The sequence below is a fragment of the Arabidopsis lyrata genome (genome assembly GCF_000004255.2).
Source record: "Arabidopsis lyrata subsp. lyrata unplaced genomic scaffold ARALYscaffold_3, whole genome shotgun sequence".
Classification (NCBI taxonomy): domain Eukaryota; kingdom Viridiplantae; phylum Streptophyta; class Magnoliopsida; order Brassicales; family Brassicaceae; genus Arabidopsis; species Arabidopsis lyrata.
The window spans coordinates 21,041,866-21,068,435 of NW_003302553.1; the positions used below are offsets into that span (position 1 = coordinate 21,041,866).

The window sequence follows — 26,570 nt, forward strand, 5'->3', positions numbered from 1 at the left end:
TAATTCCAGAGACTTTTTCATAAACCTTTAGAATAACTACGTGAATACTCGCGCTACGCCGCACGTTTTATTCATTTTTTTCTTAAAGTTTTATTTCTAAATATCGGATTAATAAAAACTTTGCTTGAGAAGATTACATACAATATTTGATATATATTTGAAATGTTTTGGTGTCATTTTATTTGTTTTCCATTTAATTAAATAGTTAACATCTAAATTCTCATGCCAAAAATTAATCAAATCTCAAAACGATGTTTATTAATTAGGTAAGATTCAGGTTTGAGCGTTTATGACCAAATGAATATTCTTGACACTTCTGTGCTCAATCATTAGAATGTTAGATAGAAATCGATAAACTAGAAAATTTTGAGAGCTCACGTCTTAAAACATTTGTTGATCAAAAACGTCAATCACACAAGATACAAAAATTATGCGCCTCGGAGCGTCGATTGTCGTGATTTCTTTCAAAATATAATTTTCATCATTTTAAACAATGGAAAAATGCTTAGTGAAGGCTGATGCAACTATGAGATATTAGCGATAGAATGTTGATCGAATTGCAGAGGTCTCACTTTTGTGACGATGAAACTGAATCCCTTAAAGCGAAGATGAATAAGCAACAAACACGGTGACCAAGAAATCCTGTTGACGGGAGTTCTCTATACAAAGCATAAATGCTTTGTTGACTAATTAGTCGAACTTTCAATTTCACACCTTCAAAACTTTATCACATAACAATAATCCTACTTACACGCTTAAAATGGAAAGATCTGAAACAATAATTTACACAAGTTGTTTTACTAAATTGTAAAAAATAACATGGTGTGGATGAATTCAAACATGAATGAATAGCGAACATGCCAATTTAAATGTCAAGAACTTTTAATGTCTTTATTACTTTTTAAGGATAATGACAACAACCATACTAAATATTTCTTATGATTATAGATCTCGAGAAGGACATAATATTTTTTCTTTTCGTAGGAAACATTCGACAATCACTAAGATAATGTTAGACAAGTCTTTAATAACATTACTTTTCGTCATAAAAAATTGTGGTACTGGCTTCATTGTTGACAAATCATCAGTACACGTAAACATATCTGTCAACGTTCCGCTGACCATAGTGTTTAAGCCGTCATAATCTTTGGCAGCCAAATATTTGAGGGCAGATTCACGATTGTCAAGAGCATTTTCATATAATTCTTTGCATAAGCGATATTGAGTATCGCAGAAGATATATGAATCAATATCCGGCGTGTAGCCTCCTGATAATTTAAATTGTTTCAGCGTATCCGAAATATTTTGAGCCTGATAATTGAGCAAAAATTTGGCAAGACCAGAAAAATCTAATCTAGCAATTTTGGGATTTGCTTTCAGAACCTCAAAACAAAATGAAGAATTGATATCCTCTTTGGTGCATATGGTGTGGATCTCATCTTCTGTAACCATCGTACTAAACATTGCATAAGATGGGACAACAAAAAGAAGTAAAACCAATAAACAAGCCGGTGAAATTTTATTATCGGCGTATGTCACCATTTTTCTTATTTTATGTGTGTTTGGAACTTATATGTGAGATTTATATTGGCTGAAAAATATCTCTATAGTTGAATGCTAACAGATTTATCCATAATAAAATGATTGAATTTATTAGCAATATGTCAAACTGTTCAATATTTGCTTTTTTGATAATTTGACCATGTTTTTTAGTAAGAAAATAATTTGATTTTGATTTGACCAGCACTATGACAACACATTAGATAATTTTATTTCCTTTAGATTTGAAATATGTAGCACATGGTATATTGGTATTTGTTGTTACCATTTTACTAAGATATAAACTTGTTATTATCCCATTAATTTTCTATATTATAGAAGAGTTTTTCTTTTTGGTAGTTTCGATATAGGGCTTGACTAGTTTAAACGCAGCGGTTGCGGTTGCGGTTGTGGGAGTTTGCGGAAGCGGACGGTTGCGCTTTCAAGCATTATTTAGTGTTTTGACTGACTGGTTTAACAGTTGAAAACAAGTACGTTTATGGGGGAATTACGACTGGTTGATCAGCGGGTACAATAGCGACTAAACCAAAATAAACCATAATAAATTTAATATATGATTATACAAAAGTATAAAAACACCAAAAAGTATAAAAATTTTAAACATGACTAATGATTAAAAACCATATATAATTATTCAAATAATTTTTTTTACTGATAACAAAATAATATTAATATTGGAAAGTAAAGTTATATAATTATTATTTTTTAAAAATTAACGTGAATATATATAAGACTTGATAATATATAATTTAATGGATTTTCAGCAAATTTACCCTCTAAATCTTAATTATGCAAGTCAATCCCACAATCTCAAAACTCACTCGCAATATAGTCCTCCCGTGTAGCGATGATGTAGCACTCGATAAATCCGTTTGAAAACATAAGGGTTTTCTGCAAAAGAGCCCTCCATGTAACTTCTTTTTGCAAGACAAACCTCCATGTCGAATAAATGCAGGTCAAACCACAATCTGAAAAGTTAACTGCAATAAAACCCTTCCATGTATCGATTTAGTTTATTTTGGTTAGATTTAGTTTATTTTGGTTGTTTTGGAAGAAAAAAAAACGAACCAAACCGAACTTGATAAAATTTCGGTTAGTTACGGTTATCTATTCAAATATTTTTTTCTAATTTTACTTAAAATTTAAAAAAATAACTAAATTAAATTATACGCATTAAAGTAATATATTTGGGAGATAACTCCAAGTAAGTATAGCTAACTCAAGTAATTTAAACTGAAACATGAATTTTCCTAAGAAGATGTGCTTTGGGTTTTTGGGAGTCTTCTCCTTGTTTACGAAATACGACGATTCTGATTGAAGTTCATGCAAAACTCAAAGTTGTTTCATTAATGATTTGTCTACTTGTTGATTTGGTAGCTGCATTGAAGGTCCAGTCCGGTTCGATCGAAGACATCACATATCACAGTTAGATCAGTTTTTTTTTTTTTGTTGATTTGATTCAAATTCGAAGTAAGCGATTTCAAATTATCTTTCATTTTTTTACAGAGGTAAATTTTCTCAAGATACATATGAAGTAGTATCTAGTTCGGTTCATGACTCATCAATTACTATTTTTCCCATCTTGTCGGAGCTCTTGGGCTCTCGGTATTACAGAGAACAATATGGTGCTTTTTAGACTTCACTGTCTTAGTATTCTGAGCTATTCGTTTTCAGTCTTTGGAGTCGTCTTCTCAACAACAAAAGCACCAGGTGATTGTTTTCTTTACTTTTACAAAATTACATACTTAAGATATGAAATCATTTGGGATTGACTTTTACCTGTTCTTATCATTATAATTTTTTTATCTAAGATTTTTGTTTTGTAAGCATTTTAAAATTATTTCCAACTGGTAACATAGATCTTTCACTCTTTAAACCGAGAATTAGACACTATTTAGTAAGCATAACAATGATATCCAAATTAAAACAACTCAAAGGCAATAGAGAAGATAAAAAAAAAATCATACAAAACAAAGGAACTTGCCAAGAGAAACTTAAATATCAAAGAAACAACACATTTAGGAGTAGATTTTATCCCTTTTTTCTCTTTGGTTAAAAATAGTTAGTAAAATGACTTGTGAATCTCATTATTTCTCACTTAATCATAAGAAACACAACACTTAAATCATTATAAGAAGAATATTTTGTATGCCTTGACATAGCTCACAAATTAACGATCTAGGAGTATTGATGCATATTGAGTGATCATCTACATAGCATGTCTGTCAGACATCACAACCTTAGTTACACAATAATTGTCAATAAAAAAAAAAGATAAATTAGAAACACGTTTAATTTATCATAGTTGACTAAAAACTTGGTTTATTTTTGAAAATGCTTACACAGTTTTAAATTCCTCAAACCACTGAAATGGATGGTTAATAATGACTTACGAATACTCGAAGGCAGTGCAAATGTTTCTGGATATCTGCATCAATATTCAGAAATTAGTATTCATATCTACGCCAAATCTTCTATAGGACTCTTACTGACCTTTTAAAAAATTGAAAATGTTATTTACCTCCCACACTCTTATATTGGCACATATGATCAGAGGAATAATCATTTGATCGCCTTCGCTTTCATGTGTACTGTAGATTCACTTGGTTATGCATCTTGATTCAAAAGGCTTCAGTAAGCACGGAAGCCAATTGATTTTCTAGAAGATGAGGTAATGTGAGTTTTCTTTCTTCACTAATTATTTATAAATTTTTTTTTTTAGATAATTTTATAGAGATGTTTAGTCGGCTGTTGTTTAGGTTTGATAGAAAAGAACTTTAGAATATCTTTTTGATTTAAATAATATCTTATCCAAATTTAATTGAGATAATTGTAGATTTCACCTAGTTTTGGTATAGTTATACTATTAATCCGTTTAGTATGGAAAATTCACTAATTATATTGTTTTTGATATTGGAATATGCTCCAATAAATCCGATAAAAATATATATGGAATGTTAGTTTCGATTTAGTCAACGAAATATACTCCTATTAACCCAATTATAATCAATATAGTAGGTAATTAAAGAAGATTGCATTAAAATTTAAATAATATCCACACTGTGTAATCGGATCGAAAATTCAACCAACCCAAATGCATTTTTCAAAGATCCGCGCGTAATCTTCAACCGACCCAAATGCATTTTTCAAACATTCGCGCGTGTTTGACGGGTCGGTTTCTCTCACGGCTTGGGTCGGCTCAAATGGTGATGTTAATGTGCGATTTTACTCCTAATTTTTTTTCCTTTTTTCTTTACACTCTACAAGCCAACGAAAACTAAATGTAGCTCAAAAGGCATGACATTTTGCTGGTCCTCTTTCTCAATTAATAGTATAGATAATGGACGAGTAATAGAGAAATTGGCAGATAATATCTTTTATTAAGTACATTAACTCATAGTGAATTAACATAAGAGGAACAATATCATCAGAGCCCTTTTTCGTACGGAACTCCACTTGTTTTCAGCCACAATTCCCCAAGTAATAGCTTGGTAACAGTGAATTTTGCAGCCTCTTTAGGATCCGTAATAACTCTAAACCCTGTCCACTTTACCCTTTTGCTAGTCACAGCTCCTGGACCTCTGTTTTGATATTCTCCGTAGTAGAGAGTTGATAGACCAAATTCTCCTTGCCAAGGAGTCCACCCTGCATGATCAACTAAATCACCGTTGAAAGATTGTAGAACTGCAACTGTTGAATATTTCCTCCATGAACGACCAAGAAATGTCTTCACGGTTGATTTAAGAGGATCTATATCGGAACTTGCAGTGATGTTGCATTTCTGAATTGAGAAGCCGGAGTTGTCGCTCTCACTTACGCGTGACTGAGCGGTTATCACATTGCTATGCCCCCTCATAGGTTTTCTTGCAACAATTTGGCAGAATTGGAAGACCGCCGCAGCATTTCCACAAATAAAATCTATAGTGCCGGTAATAAAGCACTCCCTATAAAACTGGCGGTGTTTGTGAGAATACAACGCATCCTGATACCCCTCGATACAACATCGGTGAATGATAGACATATCACCACTCACACGGAGGGCAACAGCTGGTCCTTTCGCCGGCCCGACCGTGTTTCGAAAGCACATGTCTATTCCGATGAATCCGTCACCATTAGAAGCTTCAAATGTATTTTTATTATAATTAGGGTCTTTAAAAATGTTATAGTTTGGTAGAAAGAAGAGAAATCTATATACTATTTAAGAAGATAACACAAATTCTTACCAACAGTTGCAGTGTAGAAAGTCGTTTTACCATAGCTATAGCTTAAATTACCCGTGATGATAGTTGAATCTTGACTGTCACCGATGAGAGTTAAATTGGCTTTCGTACTCCCAATGTTGACGATTTCATCATAGACGCCTGTCTTTATATAGATGACGAATCTCTTTCGGCTGAATTTAGGTGCCGCTGCAATGGCCGCATTCACTGTGTTGTAACTTCCACTCCCGTCCTTCGCGACCACAACATCGGCAATCTTCTTTAGAGTCTGATTTAAGAAAAAACAGAAGAAATTCTATTAGTTGTAGATAAAAAAGGGATAAATATTTTTCACGATTGTTGACATTGGAAAGAAAGAATTGTTTCTCCATTGTTGCTTGATTACTCTCTTTCCCGATGAATAAAAGAAACATTGGGTTTTAGGCTGTTATTCCATGGGCCCATGTTGGTTTTTAAACAACCAAAAAATAGGATTACTTTTTTTTTTTTAATGAAAATATACCAGCTTTATAAGAACAAACATCCAAAAATAAAATGAAAATAATTTACTTTTTTACCATAATCAGATTAGTTTATTGAGGCTATTAATATCTATTATTTAAAGTAAATATATTTATGTTTTTCCTAAAATATGGGTGTATTTCAAAGGTTACAAGTTTATAGATATGAATTTAAATATACGATTAGTTGATTATCAAATTGTAACTTAAAAATATTAGGGTTCTTTTTAATTACCTCACGATAAAGATATAGATATTTTTTGTCAACGTTGGATAACCACGACGGGCCATTGGAAACCACCGACTTAAGTTCGGTGTCGTCTCTCGGTGAAATGGAGATGAAAATGGCCAAAGCTACTCTTGCCCTAGAAATGAGGTCCTCAAGCTCTGGCTCAACCCGACGTTTATAGGCACCTTCACCAATTTCGTCGGTACATGTGATGTAGCTAGTAAGAACGCCACTAATCCAAGTGTGGACATTTTCGTAAGATCCAAGATTAGGGCTTTCTCCTCCTAAGAGTTCCTCCACTGAACGGATCATCCTATCTTTTGCCGACTCCATCATCTCCTCAAATAGATTTGTGTCCTCCCTCAAACCAAGCATTTTACTTTCCACCTCCTCAAGTAGTTTCGTGTCTTCCCTCACACCAAGCATACCAATGTTGATCCTCGACACAGAGTTCTTTAAAACGGCAATCAATAAATCACGACATCTCATCTCCGAAAGTGACGAGGATACCATCTTGAGCTCCAACAAAAGGTTTTGACATGATTTTTTGTCGTCATATCCTTTGCAAACTCGGATCACCGTCGCTATGAATCCGTTGCTGTTGTCATCTTCAAGGCGGACTAGATCGGAGTTAGCTTGTGAAAACGTTATCATCACAATGAGAAAAGCGGAAAGTTTCGCATGAACCAACATTATTGAAAGTTTTTTTTTCTTTCTTTTCTCTTTAGTGAATTTAGATCATGTTAACTGAAGAAAGAGGAGCTATGGTGGTCCTTTTAAACAAACAAAAAAAACTTAAATTTTATTTTTGAGATTTTATTTTGTAATTATTACTAACTTCGTAGTTTTCTTATAATATTTGTATTTGTAGTTTTAGAGTATATGAAATAAATGATATCCTTTACTGATTTAAATGATTTTATGCCATTTACTGATTGGTGCAAATACGTTAGTATGTTCATTAATTGATGCTCTCACCAATTACTCTTCACTGTTAGTTTGACTTTAGAATTTGTGTTCATCCCAATTTTTTTTGCAGGTACAACAATAAGTCTTTGTTTTGATTTATCTTTAGTTACTATTTGTCCAAACTTTAAAAGTTCCGAAAAGGACAAACATGTGAACATAAACTAAACTAATTGATAATTTATATAAGTATAAATGCATATTACAGATGAATAATTATTTAATTAGACGAAACAATATTATACCACAACACTTCTATAACTTGCATGCATGCATGAATTAAAAAATTATATATGCTATTGAAATTTTCTATGCTATAATGATTGATGTACCAAGCTTTCTAGTATACCAACAAAATATATATGTACACACTTATTTATTTATTTATTTTCAATTAAAATTTATTTGGTATATAGAATTAGTCGCTTTCACTTCAGAATACTAATTGATTTTGTTTGGTTCGTTTGTAATTATAATGTGGTCCCAATTACTAGCATTTGTTGTCTTTTTCTCTTTGATCATCACAAATCCATTGTTCTAAACCTATAATACAAAAACTAATTAACCTTTACTTAAACTAATACATGTAATCGATAAACAAAAAATAGTTAGAAAAAACTTAATTTTGAGATCAATCTAAACAGTTCATTGAAATGTGAATTGAAGCTATTATTCTGTGATGGTAGGTTTAATTATCCACAAAAAATTCTTAATTAGGTTGTAATCGTTTCATGAGCATTCAATTTGACAGATTGTTATGGTCATCTTTTCCCATAAACTAATAAAATTTCTTGAAAGTTCAAAAAAAAAATTATGCATATGCAAGTGAAATGAATTTATTAACTAAAACAAACCGGTTGATGAATGAAAACTATGTACCTAATTTGATCATAGTGATAATAATATATGTATCTCTTTTATCTTTTCTTGTGTTCTATAGCTTTTGTTTCTATCTTTCTAAAGATAGTATAAAGACCAAAGTTATATTTAATATATGATTGTACTAAGACATGGGGTGGAGAGAGAGAGAGTAGATTTTGACAAAAAAAATATTATTATTTTGGATTTGTCCACTATAATACAGATCAAAATAAATAAAAAGAAAAAAGAAATTTGATCCTTTTTTTGTGAAAGAAGAAATTTGATCCTAGCAATTTGATCTTTAAATCCAAGAAAATTACTTTGTGTAATTTTTGAATTGTTCAATAAAAATCCAAATCTTAGGAATCTAAATCAACATTGAATATCTTTTATGGTGTAATTATATTGGTGAGAAGTGAAAGTAAAAAGGTAGACATGAAAAACTGAAAAAGGAATTAAAAATAGCATGATTGAAATTTTCCAGCTAATAAAAGATATAGATGGAAGAATTGTCTTACTTTTACCCCGTTTAGCTTAATATAGCTGAAATATTTATTATCCATTATGACGAAGAAGAAGAAGAAAGGGAAAGAGCGTAGTCAACAAAATCTGTATCGCCCAAAGAGTGTACCAAAGAAGACTGTACCGAGTAAACCCAAACCAACACCAGCACAACTAAAAGACCCTGAATTCTCGGACGATGATACCGACTACGTAGTGGATAATGATGATGAAGGACGTCTTATAGTATTCCCTAAAAGGTCTGTGGTTTTGAGTACCCTACCAGTTGCAGTGCGAGAAGAGTTACAGAAAAACAGCATAGTCTCTAACCATGAGGACTTAGCAAATATTTGTTTGAGTAGGGAAAGATCTGCTCTAGTGAATGGAAAAGAGTGTTTCACTCTTACGGATAGTAATGGACGTATTCATCTGTTTTGGATTCCCTCCAAAGTATCTTCAAAGTCAGTTTTTAGGAATGGCAATATGAACGCTGCCGGGTACATTAGAGACCAGTTTGACCATCCACTATGCTGGGACTTCTCGTTTTGTGATCTTCTAAGTGCAACTTGTGTGTTGTACGGTCATATGCAACGATATGAGCCTCTGAGTCAAATTTATGTGTGTCAACACGTTGATAGAAGTAATTACAAGAAAAAGAAGGTTGTGACAGATCATGATACAAAACAAAAAAGGTGTCATAGTTGCTACGAGGATTCCATGTATAATGCACTGAAGTATCTAACGAATTCAAAGGGTATCCCCAAAGCTGAAAAGAGGGAGATCGGAGAATTTGATTGCAATCAGGAAAGAAGTCTTAAACGCGGTGAAGAACTGTTTGGAAAAATAAAAAATGTGTACAGATATAAGCAACTTAAAGATGCTTTGAAGCGATTGCGAACCCATCCCGTGACTGCCACGTTAATCTGCTTTGAAGGGTGGCAAAACCCAGGAATTTATAAAGGACCTTACAGTGGCCCTCAACCTCCTTATTATATGGGTGAGCACCAAGTTGTGATGCTGGATTGTGTAAAACATGAAGGTACTGTAGTGATAAGGTGTAAATCTTCAAACGGGGTGGACACTGGTAATGATGGTTACCTTTTTATAGATCCAGAGATATGATTTATGGAAGTTGCAGGTGCCAGAAAGAAAGGTGGGGATTTTAGTTGTAAAAAGTACCCACAGAGTCTCCTTTACGATTTTTACTCCGTAGATATGGAAAAAGGGAAATATCCTATTACGATTGAAGAGACTGAGAGCCTTAAAATCTGGAACAACAAGTTTAAAATAGATTTTTCTGTTGGGAGGGGTCAGACTTCGGGGATGCAGGGATCTTCGTCTACTAATCTTCCATCTATTTCTCCCTACAGGTCTCTCTCTCTCCTTCTCTTATTTCAAACCATTTGAGCTCAAAATCAGGATCATGTCACTACTTATCTGAATTTGGTTTGTGAGATATTGCAGTTTCGTTAATTCTGGTTTTGTCTCTCTGTGGTTGTTCAGTGGAGAGAGTGCTTCTCAACCAGCGGGGATGCAGGGATCTTCGTCTACTAATCTTCCATCTATTTCTCCCTACAGGTCTCTCTCTCTCCTTCTCTTATTTCAAACCATTTGAGCTCAAAATCAGGATCATGTCACTACTTATCTGAATTTGGTTTGTGAGATATTGCAGTTTCGTTAATTCTGGTTTTGTCTCTCTGTGGTTGTTCAGTGGAGAGAGTGCTTCTCAACCAGCGGGGATGCAGGGATCTTCGTCTACTAATCTTCCATCTATTTCTCCCTACAGGTCTCTCTCTCTCCTTCTCTTATTTCAAACCATTTGAGCTCAAAATCAGGATCATGTCACTACTTATCTGAATTTGGTTTGTGAGATATTGCAGTTTCGTTAATTCTGGTTTTGTCTCTCTGTGGTTGTTCAGTGGAGAGAGTGCTTCTCAACCAGCGGGGATGCAGGGATCTTCGTCTACTAATCTTCCATCTATTTCTCCCTACAGGTCTCTCTCTCTCCTTCTCTTATTTCAAACCATTTGAGCTCAAAATCAGGATCATGTCACTACTTATCTGAATTTGGTTTGTGAGATATTGCAGTTTCGTTAATTCTGGTTTTGTCTCTCTGTGGTTGTTCAGTGGAGAGAGTGCTTCTCAACCAGCGGGAGATATTGATGCTGCTGAGCATTGATTAGAGGAGATCTGATGATAAGCATTGATTCAAGTTTTAGGTCTTTTTTTTCTTACTCTCTTTTGGACCTTTTAGGAAGGATTCAACTTGTTTTTTCTTCTTCAGTTGGGATTTTTTAGCATTTTGGATTTTAATGAGTTAGTAACTTTTCTTGAAGCACAAGTTTGCAACGTCAGAGTTTGAGGATTTGTTTGTATTTTGGATTTTAATGAGTTAGTAACTTTTCTTGAAGCACAAGTTTGTGATTTATTTGTATCTTCCGTTTTGTTTTGTTTAGTACTTAGATAGATTTGAAACCGAACACAAACCGAAAAACCTATCTTTCTCTCTTTGGTTTAATAATAAAATTAATTAAAATTTAAATTAAATTAAATAAATTTATATTAAACCAACATAAATTAATTATTCCATCATATCTTATAGATGTGCAAACATGATTGCTAGTTTGGAGGTTTAAAGTGTTAGTAAAATAATTTTGGTTGTTTATAATGTTAGTGGAAATCTTTCGAGGTTTAAAGTGCTACCCAATGATACTTTGAGTGTTAAAAATGTGATTTTTCCGAAAGATAATATATAAAGTGTGTGATTTAACTTTTGTTTTTAATGTTTTTAATGTTCTTAATGTTTTTAAGATTTAATAAACAAGATATGTGGGTTCGACCGAAAAAATATGGTGAAGTGGATAATGATGTGGACATTAAGAAGAGAAAAATCTCTTCCATAATATATATAGTTAACATGTACATTAATTACATGTTAAAATAGGATTATCTAATTTTATATTTACATTTTTTCCTTCATATTTTTGTATTGTATTTTATCATTTCGTTTTTTTTTATGTATATATTTCTTGGTGACTTATTGGTTTTTTTAAAATAAAATATAATATAAACTTTGATGAATTAACTTTTGTTTCTAATGTTTTTAATAAAATATAGGATTTTAGACTTTTAATGTATTCACTATCCACTGTTCAGTTATTTTTTAATTTGTTTCCAGTTATTCTTATTCAATATCCTACAATATTAGTTTTTTTTTTTTACAGTTTTAGTTGGATTTAAATAGTTTAATCACTTTATTATTATTGTTAGACTTCATATTTTGTTAAATATGGTATGATTATTTTTATTTTTGTATTTATAAAACTATGTAATCTTTTTTTTTTGTCAACCACACATTAATTAATAAATAACTCCTTGATTGGTTGCCCAACTAGGAGGAGAAGTGTTTACAAAAGTAACTTCAGAAAATAAAAGTCTAGAAGATCAGGCTAAACAGTCCGCTTTAACATTACATAAACGAGAAATAAGAGAAAGCGAGAACAAGGGAAAGTAGACACGGAGCAAACCAATCTCATCTAGCAGATTGGAGAAAGCGGGCCAATCTTCAGGTGACTGTATCATCGAGACTAACTCCGAACAATCTGTTTCAAACACCTGACAATCAATCCTTCTTGAAAGGATATTTTTCATAGCCCAAATTAAAGCTTCCATCTCCGAATGAAGGGGGGAGGGACATCTCCGAAGGCACTTTGCACCGAGTAATATCGTTTGATCGATTCCTTGAAAACACCACCATCCTATACCCATAGTTGGATCCGAAACTTTCTAAGAGCCATCAATCCGACATCTTATTGATTGAACTGGATTTTCCAAAACTTCCATAGTAGAGCTAGTTTCGACTGTTTCCAATTGAGCTTCTTCCCACATTAATTTTTCATTCAAAGCATGATTTAAAATATCTATGGGTACTGATTGTAAACCTTTGAAAACCTTTTTATTCCTATCTTTCCAAATGAACCACAAAATCCAAGCATAACAATATGTGAACTCCCCCCCCCCCATCTGGAGTAGAAGGTAATCTCCGATAAAGATAATCTAGATTTAAATATTCCGAGCTTAAAGGAAATATACCTGATGCCGTATGTATTGTGGATAAATCCCATATTTCCTTAGAGTGAGGGCATTCAAATAGAGCATGATTTATTGTTTCCTCTGCCATCTCACACCTTTTACAGATAATATCACATTGAATTCCTCGATGTGCTAATTTTGAAGTCACTGCTAGGGATTCCGATGCAATTTGCCATAAGAAATGTTTTATTTTTGGAGGGGCTTTGACTTTCCAAGCTTGTGCTTGTAATGATTGATAATTTGGGCCCCATTCAATCGTTCCTGTCAGCTCTCGAGCAACCCGATAACCTGACTTTACTGTATATATTCCTGATTTTGTATGATGCCAAATAAGCCTATATGGTTTATAAACTTGACTAATAGTCAGTCCTCTAATAAGCTGAATATCCACTGGATCCAAAAATTTTTGTAAGATGGGAAGGTGCCATTCTTTGGAAACCGGATTAATTAAATGGTTAACCATTAAACTTGGAAGGAATGATTTTCCTCTTCCATTTGCGGGACGTGGAATAACATCAGGAACCCAAGGATCTCGCCATACCGATAGGTTGAAACCCGAGCCTAATGACCATCTAGCTCCCGCTTCAACTAGTCTTTTAGTCGAAAAAATGCTCTTCCATCCAAACGATGGAGAATTTGTTTTTTTTTGCGTGCAAAGGGTGAATATTCCTGAAATATCTGCCTTTTAGCACACGTGCTACTAAAGAGTTCGGGTATTGGATTAATCGCCAATACTGTTTAGCCAACATAGCATCATTAAAAATGTCTAGGGAGTGAAAGCCTAAACCTCCTTCTTCTTTATCCTTACACATTTTTTCCCAAGCTATCCAATGGATCCCACGATCTCTTCCATTGGAACTCCACCAATAATTAGAAATAGCACTTGTTAACTTAGAAGTTAACTCTTGAGGGAGTTTAAAACAAGACATAACATAGGTTGGGAGTGCTACAGCCACTGATTTGATCATTGTTTCTTTCCCTCATTTGGATAAAAATTTAGCTGACCAGCCGTTAATCCGTTCGTTAAGTCTTTCTCGGACATAATTGAAGATTTTACTTTTCGAGCCTCCTAAGCTTTCTGGTATACCCAAATAGGTACCCATTCCACCTTCCTTAGTGATTCCAAAGATGTTTTTAAGTTGATCTTTTGTTTGGGTTGCTACGCGCTTACCAAACATGACCGATGATTTACTGAGATTTATCTCTTGCCCTGAAGCTTTACCATAATTCCCAATAATATCCATCACTGTTTTACATTGCTCTGTATCCGCTTTACAGAAAAAGAGACTATCATCCGCAAAAAGCAAATGTGAAATTGCAGGGCTTCTTTTCGCTATCTTAATTCCAGTCAGCTTTTTCTCTCTTTCCGCCTTGTTAATATTTGCAATAAGTACCTCCGTACATAAAATAAACAAATAAGGCGAAAGGGGATCACCTTGGCGTAAACCTCTTTTTGGAATGATATTTCCTCTCGGTTCTCCATTCAGTAAAACCTGATATGAGACCGAACTAACACTCCACATGATCCAAGAGACCCAGTTAGAATTGAATCCCAACCTAGTCATAACCGCCTCTAAAAAGTTCCATTCTATCCTGTCATACGCTTTGCTCATATCTGTTTTAATTGCCAAAAAATCTGTTCTACACATTCTATTAGTCCGTAAGCCATGAAACATCTCCTGAGCTAATAAGATATTATCTGTAATAAGTCTTCCTAAAACGAAAGCCGATTGTGTTTCAGAGACTAGTCCAGGTAAAATCTTTTTAAGCCTCAAGCAGAGAATTTTTGAAATTATCTTACACCTCACATTGCAGAGACTTATTGGCCTAAACTCTGCCATCCTCTGAGGTCTTTCCGTTTTTGTAATTAAACAAATATTTGTTTCATTTATTCTTTTGTCAAAACTTCCAGTACGAAAAAATTCTCTGACCAATCCTACCAAATCTTCCTTTAAAGAATGCCAAAACCTTTGATAAAATAAAGCTGTCATACCATCTGGACCTGGTGTCTTTTCTGGGTGCATAGAAAATAAAGCTTTCCTTACTTCTATTTCGGTAACCTCCTTAGTTAGTTCATTATTCATAGTTTCCGTAATAATTGGAGACACCTCATTTACCATCTCATCGATGCCATTCGTATTGGAAACCTTAAATAATTCTTTAAAGTAATTAGTTGCTATCTCCTCCATCCCTCTCTCTGATTCCTCCCAAACATCATTAGGTCCATATAGACTTGAAATCTTGTTTCTCGCCCTTCTTTTTTTTGTAGAAGCATGAAAGTATTTGGTATTTTTATCTCCTACTTTTAACCAAAAATTTCTGCTCTTTTGTTTCCAATAAATTTCCTCTTCATGATAAGCTTCCTTTAATTTATTTTCGATTCTTTTTATCTCCTCTTGCGGAATCGAATCGTCGTTCTTCGCTTCTTCCAAAGCCAACTTAAGGGAAGAAATATTTGCCAGCCCCGTCGGGATATTATTTTTCCTCCACCAAGAAATGGAATTTCTACAATTTTTAATTTTATCCACAAAAACTGGAATTCTAAAATTTCTTGTGCGATTCAATCCTGAATCTATGGCCTCCGCAAGACCATCCTTTCCAAGCCATCTCTTATGTAATCTTTATAAATATTAAATCATAAAACAAATTTTAATCGATTGACCCGTGGTCGATCCGGTTGACCCAATGACCCGGTGACCCAGAAGGTAGTCCGGTTCACCGTCCGGATCGGGTTTAAAAACTTTGTTTTTTTCATACTTAAGGGGTTTTTCGCTAATGTTGTAATTTTAACTCAAAATATGAGTAAATAATAGTATAGTGGTTTACGTAGGTTATTCTCTTAAATTTTTATCTTTATAATATATCACAGAGGGTGAGGAATACCTAAAGAGCTCCATAATCAAATTCGTGAACTTTCTATAATCCCAACATATATATGTAAAATTGGTTTAGAACGAAAATTGTTTAAAGATTGTGTGAGTGATGTATTGTTGAGAATGTTACTAGAAAAAAAAAATACTTTAATGAGTTGCATGAGTTAGGCATGGGCGTTCGTTTTTTTTTTTGGTTTCAGGTTTAGACCTCTATGACCCATTCATATACTTTATATGTTCGATGGGGTTAGGGTTCGAGTATCCGAAATATCGGAAGATATCTAAAAACTTGGTACAATTTATAAAAAAAATTTGTTAAATTTTGATAAACATAAATAAATTTTTTTGGATATTTCAGTTATTGTGTATTTTAGTTATTTTGAACTTAAACTAATTAATATTTTTGAATTTATAATTATATTTTGGGTTCGGTTAAGATTACCTAAAGTATCTAAAACTATTCAAAATTGGCTGAATTAATTATTCAAAAATCCCAGTATAAAAAAACTCAAACTATTTAAAAGTATATAAATTAACCAAATATATCAGTAATAGAACTACCTAAGCTATTTAAAATACTTAAAATTTATTGAAAAGCACAAAATAGGTAAATGTTGTTAATGGGTTAGTTAGGTTCAGATTTTTTCGGGTACCTGAAGTTCCGGCCTTTAAAACTCGTTCGGATATTTTTAAAGTTTGGGTTTGTATCTGATATTTCAAACCATATTCGGTTTGAATCTTTGGATCCGCATATTTTGCTTAGCCTTAGTATGAATGAATGATTAGATAATTAAAAATTATATTTACTAAAATATAACAATAAATAAAACAAAACAAAAGAAACGAAAAAACCTCAGGTTGCCATTTTGGGGAAAATCATGATTTGTAGATGAATAGGTTTAGAGAGTTTAGTAATCTTCAAAGTTAGAGATTTTAATTTTTTTTGTTGATTAAATAATGCATAGATTTTTACAAAATATCATGATTGGTTGTCATTAATTGTTATAGATTTACATCACCTTTTATTTTCCCAAAATACTATACTATTATTTGGGAAGTATATTTTGGAACTAACCTTACTTTTTGTAAGTTATTACATTGGAATACCATTAGATAAAATTTTAAAGAGTAAATTAATTCAGCTCATTAAAGATAAACAAGTCAAATACTAATTTATGCAATTTAATTAATTTAATTTAATTACAAAAACGAAAATATATTAATAAAAAAAATGACCAATCAAAATGAACATGTAAGATTTGATATCTAATTTGTAGATGAATAGGTTTAGAGAGTTTAGTAATCTTCAAAGTTAGAGATTTTAAACTTTTTTGTTGATTAAAAAATGCATAGATTTTTACCAAATATCATGATTGGTTGTCATTAATTGTTATAGATTTACATCACCTTTTATTTTCTCAAAATCATATACTATTATTTGGAGAGTACATTTTGGAACTAACCTTATTTTTTGTAAGTTATTACATTGGAATGCCATTAGATAAAATTTTAAAGAGTAAATTAATTCAGCTCATTAAGGATAAACAAGTCAAATACTTATTTATGCAATTTAGTTCATTTAATTTAATTACAAAAACGAAAATATATTATTAAAAAAATGACCAATCAAAATGAACATGTAAGATTTGATATCTAATTTACCATATTAATTTGTTTATTAATCATACTTCACCTCTTATCTTTATATGATTCCATTTTTATGAACAAATAAATCACCATATCATCCATATAATACAAAAAGTAAAAAATTTCCGCATATGCCAAGATTTGAATTTTTACAAACGAATACAAACTGTTCAATCTATGAAGGAAAAAATTTAGCGGGTCAAAAATCCAGACTTGAGTAATATATATCTTTAAAACAAAAATAAATTTAACAAAAATTCTGATGGAGTAACGGGTCAAAATTTGAATATTTACATTCAATTTCATACATTTATATTTTGAAATGTATAATTTTATATACTACAATAAACTTTTTAAATATTTTAATTTGGAACATTTAAAATTATTTTTACTTGGTATTTTTAAAGAATATCAAAAATACTTAATAGATCAAAAACTTAAATAATTTCTTAAAAATAATATTATTTTCCGTTTTTATATCTAATAAAATCCATAATTGAGTTTTATAGAAAAAGGAAAATATTTTCATTCTAATATTATATATAGAGACTGAGAAAATTTTAATATTTTGTTCACTTACTATTATAATATATCAAAAATTTATTCTAACATATATAAAAATATAAATTTTGTAATAAATAAAATTCTACCCGTACTGTAGTACGGATCATGATCTAGTTCTTGTATAAGGTATATTGTATTTTTATGCTATTCTAGAAATGAATACAATATCATCTTTTTTTTTCTAGATATCCTAATAAAAATATCATCTTCTCCAATTTTAGGTATGATTAATTTTTTTTATAATTAGGGATGATTCTTTTTACATGACTATTTTGTATAAAGTTTCAATCAATTGTTTTATTTGAGTATTATGAATTTATTTCGAGAATAATTGGTGAGGTAAACGTTATTGGATTTGCAATTTTCTTCTTATACTAGGATATGACCCGCGGTGCACCGCATGTTAAAATATTAAATTGTTTTTATAATTTATTTTTAAACTAATGAATTTGATGTATTAATTTTGTATGTTTGTTGGTACCGTAACGTAAGTTTGATTCTTTAGTTTTTAATTAGATGTAAATTTCTTATATTTTAAGTATAATAGCATTTGGTTTCTATATTGTATAAGCTACATTAGTTTTAGTTTATCTCTGTATAGTTAAAATAACAATTATTTTAAAGTTGCTTGGTATATCAAAAATAAATGTTTGATAATATTAAAGATTGCATTGCATATTCTGGGTTAAACATGTTTACTTGTTGTTACATAATCTTACTAAAGATAAAACACCCAAACAAAGTTTAAAAAATTGCAAACCCTTAAAATTAACTAAAGCCCATATATGCCAATAGAACAAAACTCAAACAATATACAGCTTAAATTTTTGTTTTAGAACAAAATCCAAACTATATCCACCTAAAACTCAATCCCATTAAATAAAATGTTTTGTTAACAAAATAAAATGACTTTATTTTACTTTCTAGGATTTGACCCGTGGTACACCACGGGATAATATTTATTTTTTATTTATACAATTTTTGTGTTAAAATTATATAATATCGAATTTTTTTGGTGCTTTTAGATTTAACCCGTAGAACATGTGTAATTTAGTAACTTTGTATTACAATTACACATTTAGAGATGTGAAAAAGTGGTAGACTTAGTCAAATATTACAATATTTTTCGTTTGATGATTATGGAAGTAAAAACGGTAGAAGTATTACAACTTATGTTTAAGTTTACTAATGTTAGGTAAGGAATATATTTAAGTTTATAAAAGAATAAAGATTTTCCATAATCTTCTCATTTTTTCCTAAAAATTTTCATTGAAGAAATGTTTCTTGGTAAATGATTTAGTTAATATAACATCTATTAAAAAAAACAGAAAGATGCCGAAAATCTAAATTAGTAAATGATTTGATATTTGTTTTTATTAAATTAGAATAATATATGTAAGATATAAGGGAAGATTTCAGGATGAAAAGATTAAAATCTATGACTATTATCATATACATAGTTCATTTAATTTAGGAAAAAAACAATGATTTGCACTTAACTCATTTGCACCAATTTAGAAAACGACTTGGATTCAAAAATTAGTTTGTTATAACTATATATAGTAATAACTACATATATATACGAAATCAATCATTTAAATTGTTAAGATTTTTTTTTGGAAAGTCTCATTATTTGGATCCGAAGACTTCATTGCAGGTCAAAATCCGGGTCAAAAAAAAAAAAAAACTGACCCGAAAAAAGAGTAAATATGTACTTTAGATTGTACACATACTTTTTTCTTCATCGATTGAGTAGTATATGTCCGTTTTTAAAAACATTGAATTATAGCATATGCAGAAAAAAAATTTAAAATTTTACTAACTATATATTTTATAATAATTTAAAATAATCTAAATATAAGATCAAATAAAAGTGAAATGAGAATCATATAATTATGTTTAAATTAGGTAGAGAGGTTTTAGGAAATTATCTCAAATTTGTTATATTAGCATTAAATCATCATATTTGATTTCCTTATGGATAAAAATCGTAAAGAATATACCATAAATAAAAAGTTTAGGTATAGTAATTAATTAGTTGAAAAAAATATATATTTTTAGATTTTATTAATTAATTTCGTTTTTGAATTTTGCCAAAAAAATAAGGAAAGATCCGATTGAAGATTTCCGGGTCAAAATTAAACAAATTTGACCCGATTTGGGTACCCCAAAAACTGCTGCAAAAATGTATAGTAGATTCTAGTAATATTTTGTATGTGTTCTATCCATGTTTTAAGTCTCACAAAATTTGGTAATTGGGTTGTAACATGAATTATTAACAATAAAATCTGAAAATTTTAAAAATCTATCTACTACACTAAAACATTTGTCAAACATAAAACACATTGGTCATTTATGTTACAAAATAAAGTGATTATCCATCTCTACCGGCCCTTCCGGGTCGGGCAGTTCTTCCATGTGGGAGGAAGATTCCGACAAACTGGAAAAACGACTATTGCTATCGATACCATATTAAACCAAAAGCAAATAAACTCAAGGGCCACCTCTGAGAGTGAGACAATGTATTGTGTCTATGTAGCGATTGGACAGAAACGCTCGACTGTGGGACAATTAATTCAAACTCTTGAAGAAGCGAATGCTTTGGAATATTCCATTCTTGTAGCAGCCACCGCTTCGGATCCTGCTCCTCTGCAATTTTTGGCCCCATATTCCGGGTGTGCCATGGGGGAATATTTCCGCGATAATGGAATGCACGCATTAATAATCTATGATGATCTTAGTAAACAGGCGGTGGCATATCGACAAATGTCATTATTGTTTCGCCGACCACCAGGCCGTGAGGCTTTTCCAGGTGATGTTTTCTATTTACATTCCCGTCTCTTAGAAAGAGCGGCTAAACGATCGGACCAGACAGGTGCAGGTAGCTTGACCGCCTTACCCGTCATTGAAACACAAGCTGGAGACGTATCGGCCTATATTCCCACCAATGTGATCTCCATTACTGATGGACAAATCTGTTTGGAAACAGAGCTCTTTTATCGCGGAATTAGACCTGCTATTAACGTCGGCTTATCTGTCAGTCGCGTCGGGTCTGCCGCTCAGTTGAAAGCTATGAAACAAGTATGCGGTCGTTCAAAACTGGAATTGGCACAATATCGCGAAGTGGCCGCCTTTGCTCAATTTGGCTCAGACCTTGATGCTGCGACTCAGGCATTACTCAATAGAGGTGCAAGGCTGACAGAAGTACCGAAATGTGGTCATTTGATCTCATCTTTATTCTTATCCTTTGAATTACTTGGCCATCAAGTTCCTTTATCCCCAAGTAATTGATACTTATCTAATTCTATGCTCACTATATATATATATATATGTTGTGTACGTTGGATGTTAGAAGGTAAGAGAGAAGAAATAAGAAGTCGTGTTTGCTCATTTACTATTCTCTGATCTCTCGTGTCCATCTTTATTTCATAAACCATATAATATAATATATTATTATATATTTGCGTTATAGTTTATAACACGTTATCAACATGATGTCTTTACCACTAAAGTTTTTACGAGGTAAGTTATAATTTTTGTTATTTAAATTGATTTATGTTTATAGAACATAATTATTTTAGACATCGCGAGACTATGCATTTTTCCAGTTTGATCGTTATAAATGATAGGCTCTGCCTTCTTTACGATCAAATAAATGGCTATGCTTTTTCCGGAACGATCGTCATATGGTAGGTTTTACCTTCCTAACGATTAAATGAAGTTTTATATTTTTCCCGGATTAATCGATATATATGGTAGGCTCTGCCTCCTTCTATGTGATCAATTAAAAGTTATGCCTATTGAATTCTTAATGGAAGGCGATGCCTCCTGAATTATTATATGAAAAGGCTATAGTCTATAAATTATTATTATTTTGTGAATTAATATGTTTATTTATTTTGATTTATTTTATTCGTAAAAATAAATATGTGTTATATGAGATTTAAAGACATTGATTTGTCTTTAAAATCAAAAATATATTTCTCTTGTGAGAATATATGAAGCACATGTCAATATATTTTTAGACAGTGCAAAATAATTGGAAGGTCTAGATGAGCTAGTCTCTCGACTTCCAAATGCATCAGATTCATAATAATCGATGCTTTGTGTACTCCAAAGTCTCAAAGAAACTCGTGTAGTTTCCAAAATATTTTCCCTTAAAATTATTATATCGAGACTATAAATAAATGTGGTATCTAATGTTTGACCACAATGGAGATACACATATGTATGATTATATCTTGCAAAATAAAGATGGCAAAAATTATTTAATAGTAAACATGAAGTTTACTAATGCTTTAAGCATAGTATAACCGGTCAAGCCATCCCGGTATAACAATGAAATTAATAATGATGATCTAGATCCAAAGTCCATATTAGTGCCAGCAAAGGCATGATTGGGAGAAATAAAATTAAAAAGTGCAATGTATTAAATTGCTCTCCCTTAATAAAAGAGATTCTTTTGGATCTCTTGTCACTACATCTAAAGATATAAAACCTGTTGGATGCAAGTGGGTCTTCGTGGGAAAAAGTTGAAATCACACGATATAAAACCCGTCTTGTTACATAAGGTTTTTCTCAAAGACTTGGAGTTTATTATGAAAAAAAAAAAAAAAAAATCTTCTCCGGTCATAGATGCAATTACATTTAGGTACTTAAGGAGCCTAACGGTCTCTTATAATTTATAAATGTACCTTATGGATGTAGTGACATCATATTTATATGGATCATTGGATAATGATATATACATGGGAATCCTAAGAAGGATTTAAAGTTTCATATGCATTAGACTCAAAGTCTAATAAAATATGTACGGTCAAATTACAGTGATCAATTTATGGATTAAAATAATCCGGACGCATGTGGTATAATTGCTTAAGCAATTATTTGTTAAACAAAGGGAAATATGCCTTTACGTCTTTATTAAGAAATCTCTATCGAGATTTGGAACTCAAAAAGAGTGATTAAATATCACTAAAATTTTATATAAACAAATAGAATGCTATTCAAGCACTGCATGCTTCGTCCACATTTCAGATGTAACATTTAATTTATGTTGAATTTATTTCGGTTTATCTAAATTCATTTAAATTTTTATATTATATACAGAGTTGAATGTTGTATACCTCCTCCTTAACTCTGTGGTAGGCTAAGCCTCCAGAAGCATACGATTTTTGGCCAAATCACCATTATTTTATTTAATAAGCTCATTATATATGCTGGTTGATTTTCTCAATAATCCCCAAATTAAGCTCCAAATATAACCGATCTAAAAATAAGATTCGGTCCAAGATAAATAGACTTGAAAAGCCATCATCTTGGGAGGGGTTATTACAAGTCCCACATTTTTATAAGGATCTAAGAATAAATACATGATCTGTATCGGATATGTTATTGATCCTAAAGTGGGATTCAATTCGAGATGAATGAACTCGAAGAGTTATCATCTCGAGGGGGAGAATTAAAGGAATCCCACATCGTTAGTAAGTCGATAAATTTTGGTGAAGCCATATCCTAAAATTTATCACTTTGTAATAAAGTGCAACATCTAAAATGATGTTCACTCTCAAAATGAGCTTTTAGAGAATCGTTCATAGCGCAAATCCAAGAGATTGCAAAACGATTCATGGTGATTTAATCTCCATGTTTTTATATGGAGCATGCAGTTTTGCATGTATTAATAATTATATACAAGGCCAACAATGTATAAGAAATATTCTTCCATGTTATATATACATGATTGGAGATTAAGTATTTCTCATTTTTAATTTTATGGGTGTGAGATATATGTTATAAATGCTCCTCTGCACCGCATAAAAATATCATCCAAAAAGGATGAAATATATAGATGCAGGAGATGAGTCTCTGCTCTACAAATACTGAGCCATCTTATGAGAGATGAGCCTATTGCAATATTTGCAAATCATCATGTTGATGATAAAGTTCTCCATTATTATGGGAGAATCATTGAATATTTTGGATCTTTGAACAAATGACAATAATAAACATGAACTTAAGAGTTCAAAAGTTTAAATAGACCACTATTCATAATAAATGCAAATCAAATGCAAAAAGATGATGGATGAGATTTCATGAAATTATTGATCCTCATATAAATGCATATGAACTTAAAGTTCATACGAAAACTCTTTTCCTAGCTAAAAATGCTCTAAAAAATATGTCTCTGGCGGATGACATATTATTGTCTATAATACGTAAAAGAACGTGATAGACAACTTTGGTTCTAAATAAAAACAAAATCCTGGGAAAAAAAAGAGAGCATATTATTACTAAAAAGAGGATTAAACTCTTAAAAGAGGAGCATATAAACTTCTAAAGAGGAGAATAGAGACTCCTTAAGAGGAGCAAAGAGACTCTTCAAAAGGAGTAAAGAGACCGATTGGCATGGTAAATAACGCAATCAGGTACCTGAATAAAATCATTTATAATGATTAAGAGATCTCGATTAACCATGTCATTACGGCAAATATGGAACCAAAGACAACATAATGTCGACAATAAAAATATTCTAGTGCACAAATGTGATTAATGAGGATCATAAATCTCCGCTCTGTGATCGTAAAGAGATATATATTGGCCAATAAACAAAGACGCAGCCAAGTCTATATTAATCTCGTATAAGAAACGAGTAATTCCTGGACACATGGTCCAAGCATCGAAAGAGTATTATGATACTTAAGACAAGACGGTGTGTTGCACCGGATTTTGTCAAAATCACTCAATATTGAGTTGATGAATAAATGACTTGAATTGCGCCTCATGGGATGTCTGTAGGACTAATCCTAAAATATATGATATCATAATTCTATTCCCGGGAACTTATAAGCATGGTGTTTTTGAACATCATCGAAACTCTTGAAGAGTTATTTGGAATAAAAGATCTTAGAAAGACAAAAGTGTCTCCAGATATTCCAACTAAACATTTAAAGAAAGAGATGTTATATTAGTCACTTCTAAAGGAAGTCGACTCTCTATATATTTGATCATGAAGCACTATATATAAATGCTGACGAGCATTTATATATTTTGTGAATTGTAGCAAGAATATTTTATATATTTTGTGAATTGTAGCTAGAATATATAAATACTGACGAGCATTTATATATTTTGTATATTGTACCTAGCATTTGCTTCTGATCTACTTGCAGGATTAACTCATCCCCTACGACAAGACATTGAGATAAGTTAAAACATATCTCTATTATCTGCAAGGTACGATTGACTTGGGTTTATTTTATGTTAGAAACCCCAAGTTTGGTTTAGTTGGTTTTGCAGATGGAGGATCTATATCAGATCTATAAAAATATATAATGCAAAACAACAAGTTTTTGTGGCGTTTTCAACAACAAATTTTGGTCGTCGCTTGTTCAAGCCATGCCAAAATTATTGCGCTCCATGAAGCATGTCGAGAATCTGTATGGCTCAGATTGATACACTCAACATATACAAGAAGCAAGCAATATAGACACCAGTGAAGAGCCAACAACAAGACATTGTTACATATGTTTCCCAACTCAAAAGAAGCTATGTCTTCAAGATTATTCTCTTGCATTCAAGAATTCGAGAAGAAGCAAGAAGTTGTTGTCCAGTACATCCAGACAAGTAACAATGTAGCAGTTTGAGTTCAAAGGCGCTTTCTGCTACAACATTCTAAAGCATCTTCGCAAATCAAAAGGTCTCTTTTGAAGATGATTGCTTCCAGGGGGAGACATATGATGATGAGCGTGGCTGCACTCTTTTTCTCTTATCATGATTTTTATCCCACTGGGTTTTTCCATGACAAGGTGTTTAAAGAGGCAGCAAATAACACGCAAAAGATAGACATTAAAGTGAAGGTCTATCTCTCTTAAAAAATCTTTGCCATATATTGACGAGATCAGAAGAAGCGAAAAGAATATTCAAGATGTATCATCTACGAAAGCTATGAAGAGAACAAGTTTCGTCTGTTCCAGGGGAAGATTGCGTTACTGCACTCTTTTCCTTTATCATGGTTTTTCTCCTATATGGTTTTTTCATGGTAATGTTTTTAACGAGGCAGTACGCAATCTATCAATAGTGATGGATACTCAAGGGGAAGTGTTACAAAATAAAGTGATTATCCATCACTAAATGTGGTCATTTTGATCTCATCTTTATTCTTATCCTTTGAATTACTTGGCCATCAAGTTCTTTTATCCCCAAGTAATTGATACTTATCTAATTCTATGCTCACTATATATATATATATATATATATATGTTGTGTACGTTGGATTTTAGGAAGGTAAGAGAGAAGAAATAAGAAGTCTTGTTTGCTCATTTACTATTCTCTCTCAGTGTCCATCTTTATTTCATAAACCATATAATATAATATATTATTATGTATTTGCGTTATCTACTATACATTTTTGCAACACTTTTAAGAAAAGCTAATCGGGTCGGATTTTGTTTCAGTTTTGACCCGAAAATCTTCAATCGGATTTTTCCTTAAATTTTGGCAAATTTTAAAAACGAAAATTATTTAATAAAATCTAAAATGTATATATTTTCTCAACTAA

At 31.8% G+C, this 26,570-nt stretch overlaps 2 protein-coding genes across 2 annotated transcripts; both read right to left on the minus strand.

The window, feature by feature from the left end:
* Window positions 1-1,542, minus strand: LOC9322106 (pectinesterase inhibitor 2). The gene has a single exon (XM_002885994.2). The coding sequence runs from the start codon at window positions 1,540-1,542 to the stop codon at window positions 943-945; it is 600 nt and encodes a 199-aa protein (XP_002886040.1). The 3' UTR covers window positions 1-942.
* Window positions 1,543-4,611: 3,069 nt separating this feature from the next.
* Window positions 4,612-8,239, minus strand: LOC9322107 (probable pectinesterase/pectinesterase inhibitor 42). Its single transcript, XM_002885995.2, has 3 exons — window positions 6,516-8,239; window positions 5,784-6,048; window positions 4,612-5,679 (listed from the first exon to the last, which is right to left on the minus strand). The coding sequence occupies exons 1-3, from the start codon at window positions 7,200-7,202 to the stop codon at window positions 4,988-4,990; spliced, it is 1,644 nt and encodes a 547-aa protein (XP_002886041.1). The 5' UTR covers window positions 7,203-8,239; the 3' UTR covers window positions 4,612-4,987.
* Between the last annotated feature and the right edge of the window lie 18,331 nt (window positions 8,240-26,570).

What these genes read in the sequence shown, in the direction of transcription:
- LOC9322107 (XM_002885995.2), bottom strand. Translation starts at nt 7,202, where the DNA reads ATGTTGGTTCATGCGAAACTTTCCGCTTTTCTCATTGTGATGATAACG. An exon ending in ATCTATATCTTTATCGTGAG is followed by an intron (nt 6,049 to 6,515) that starts GTAATTAAAAAG and finishes TTCTTAAATCAG; the next exon opens with ACTCTAAAGAAGATTGCCGA. An exon ending in TTTCTACACTGCAACTGTTG is followed by an intron (nt 5,680 to 5,783) that starts GTAAGAATTTGT and finishes ATACATTTGAAG; the next exon opens with CTTCTAATGGTGACGGATTC.
- LOC9322106 (XM_002885994.2), bottom strand. Translation starts at nt 1,542, where the DNA reads ATGGTGACATACGCCGATAATAAAATTTCACCGGCTTGTTTATTGGTT.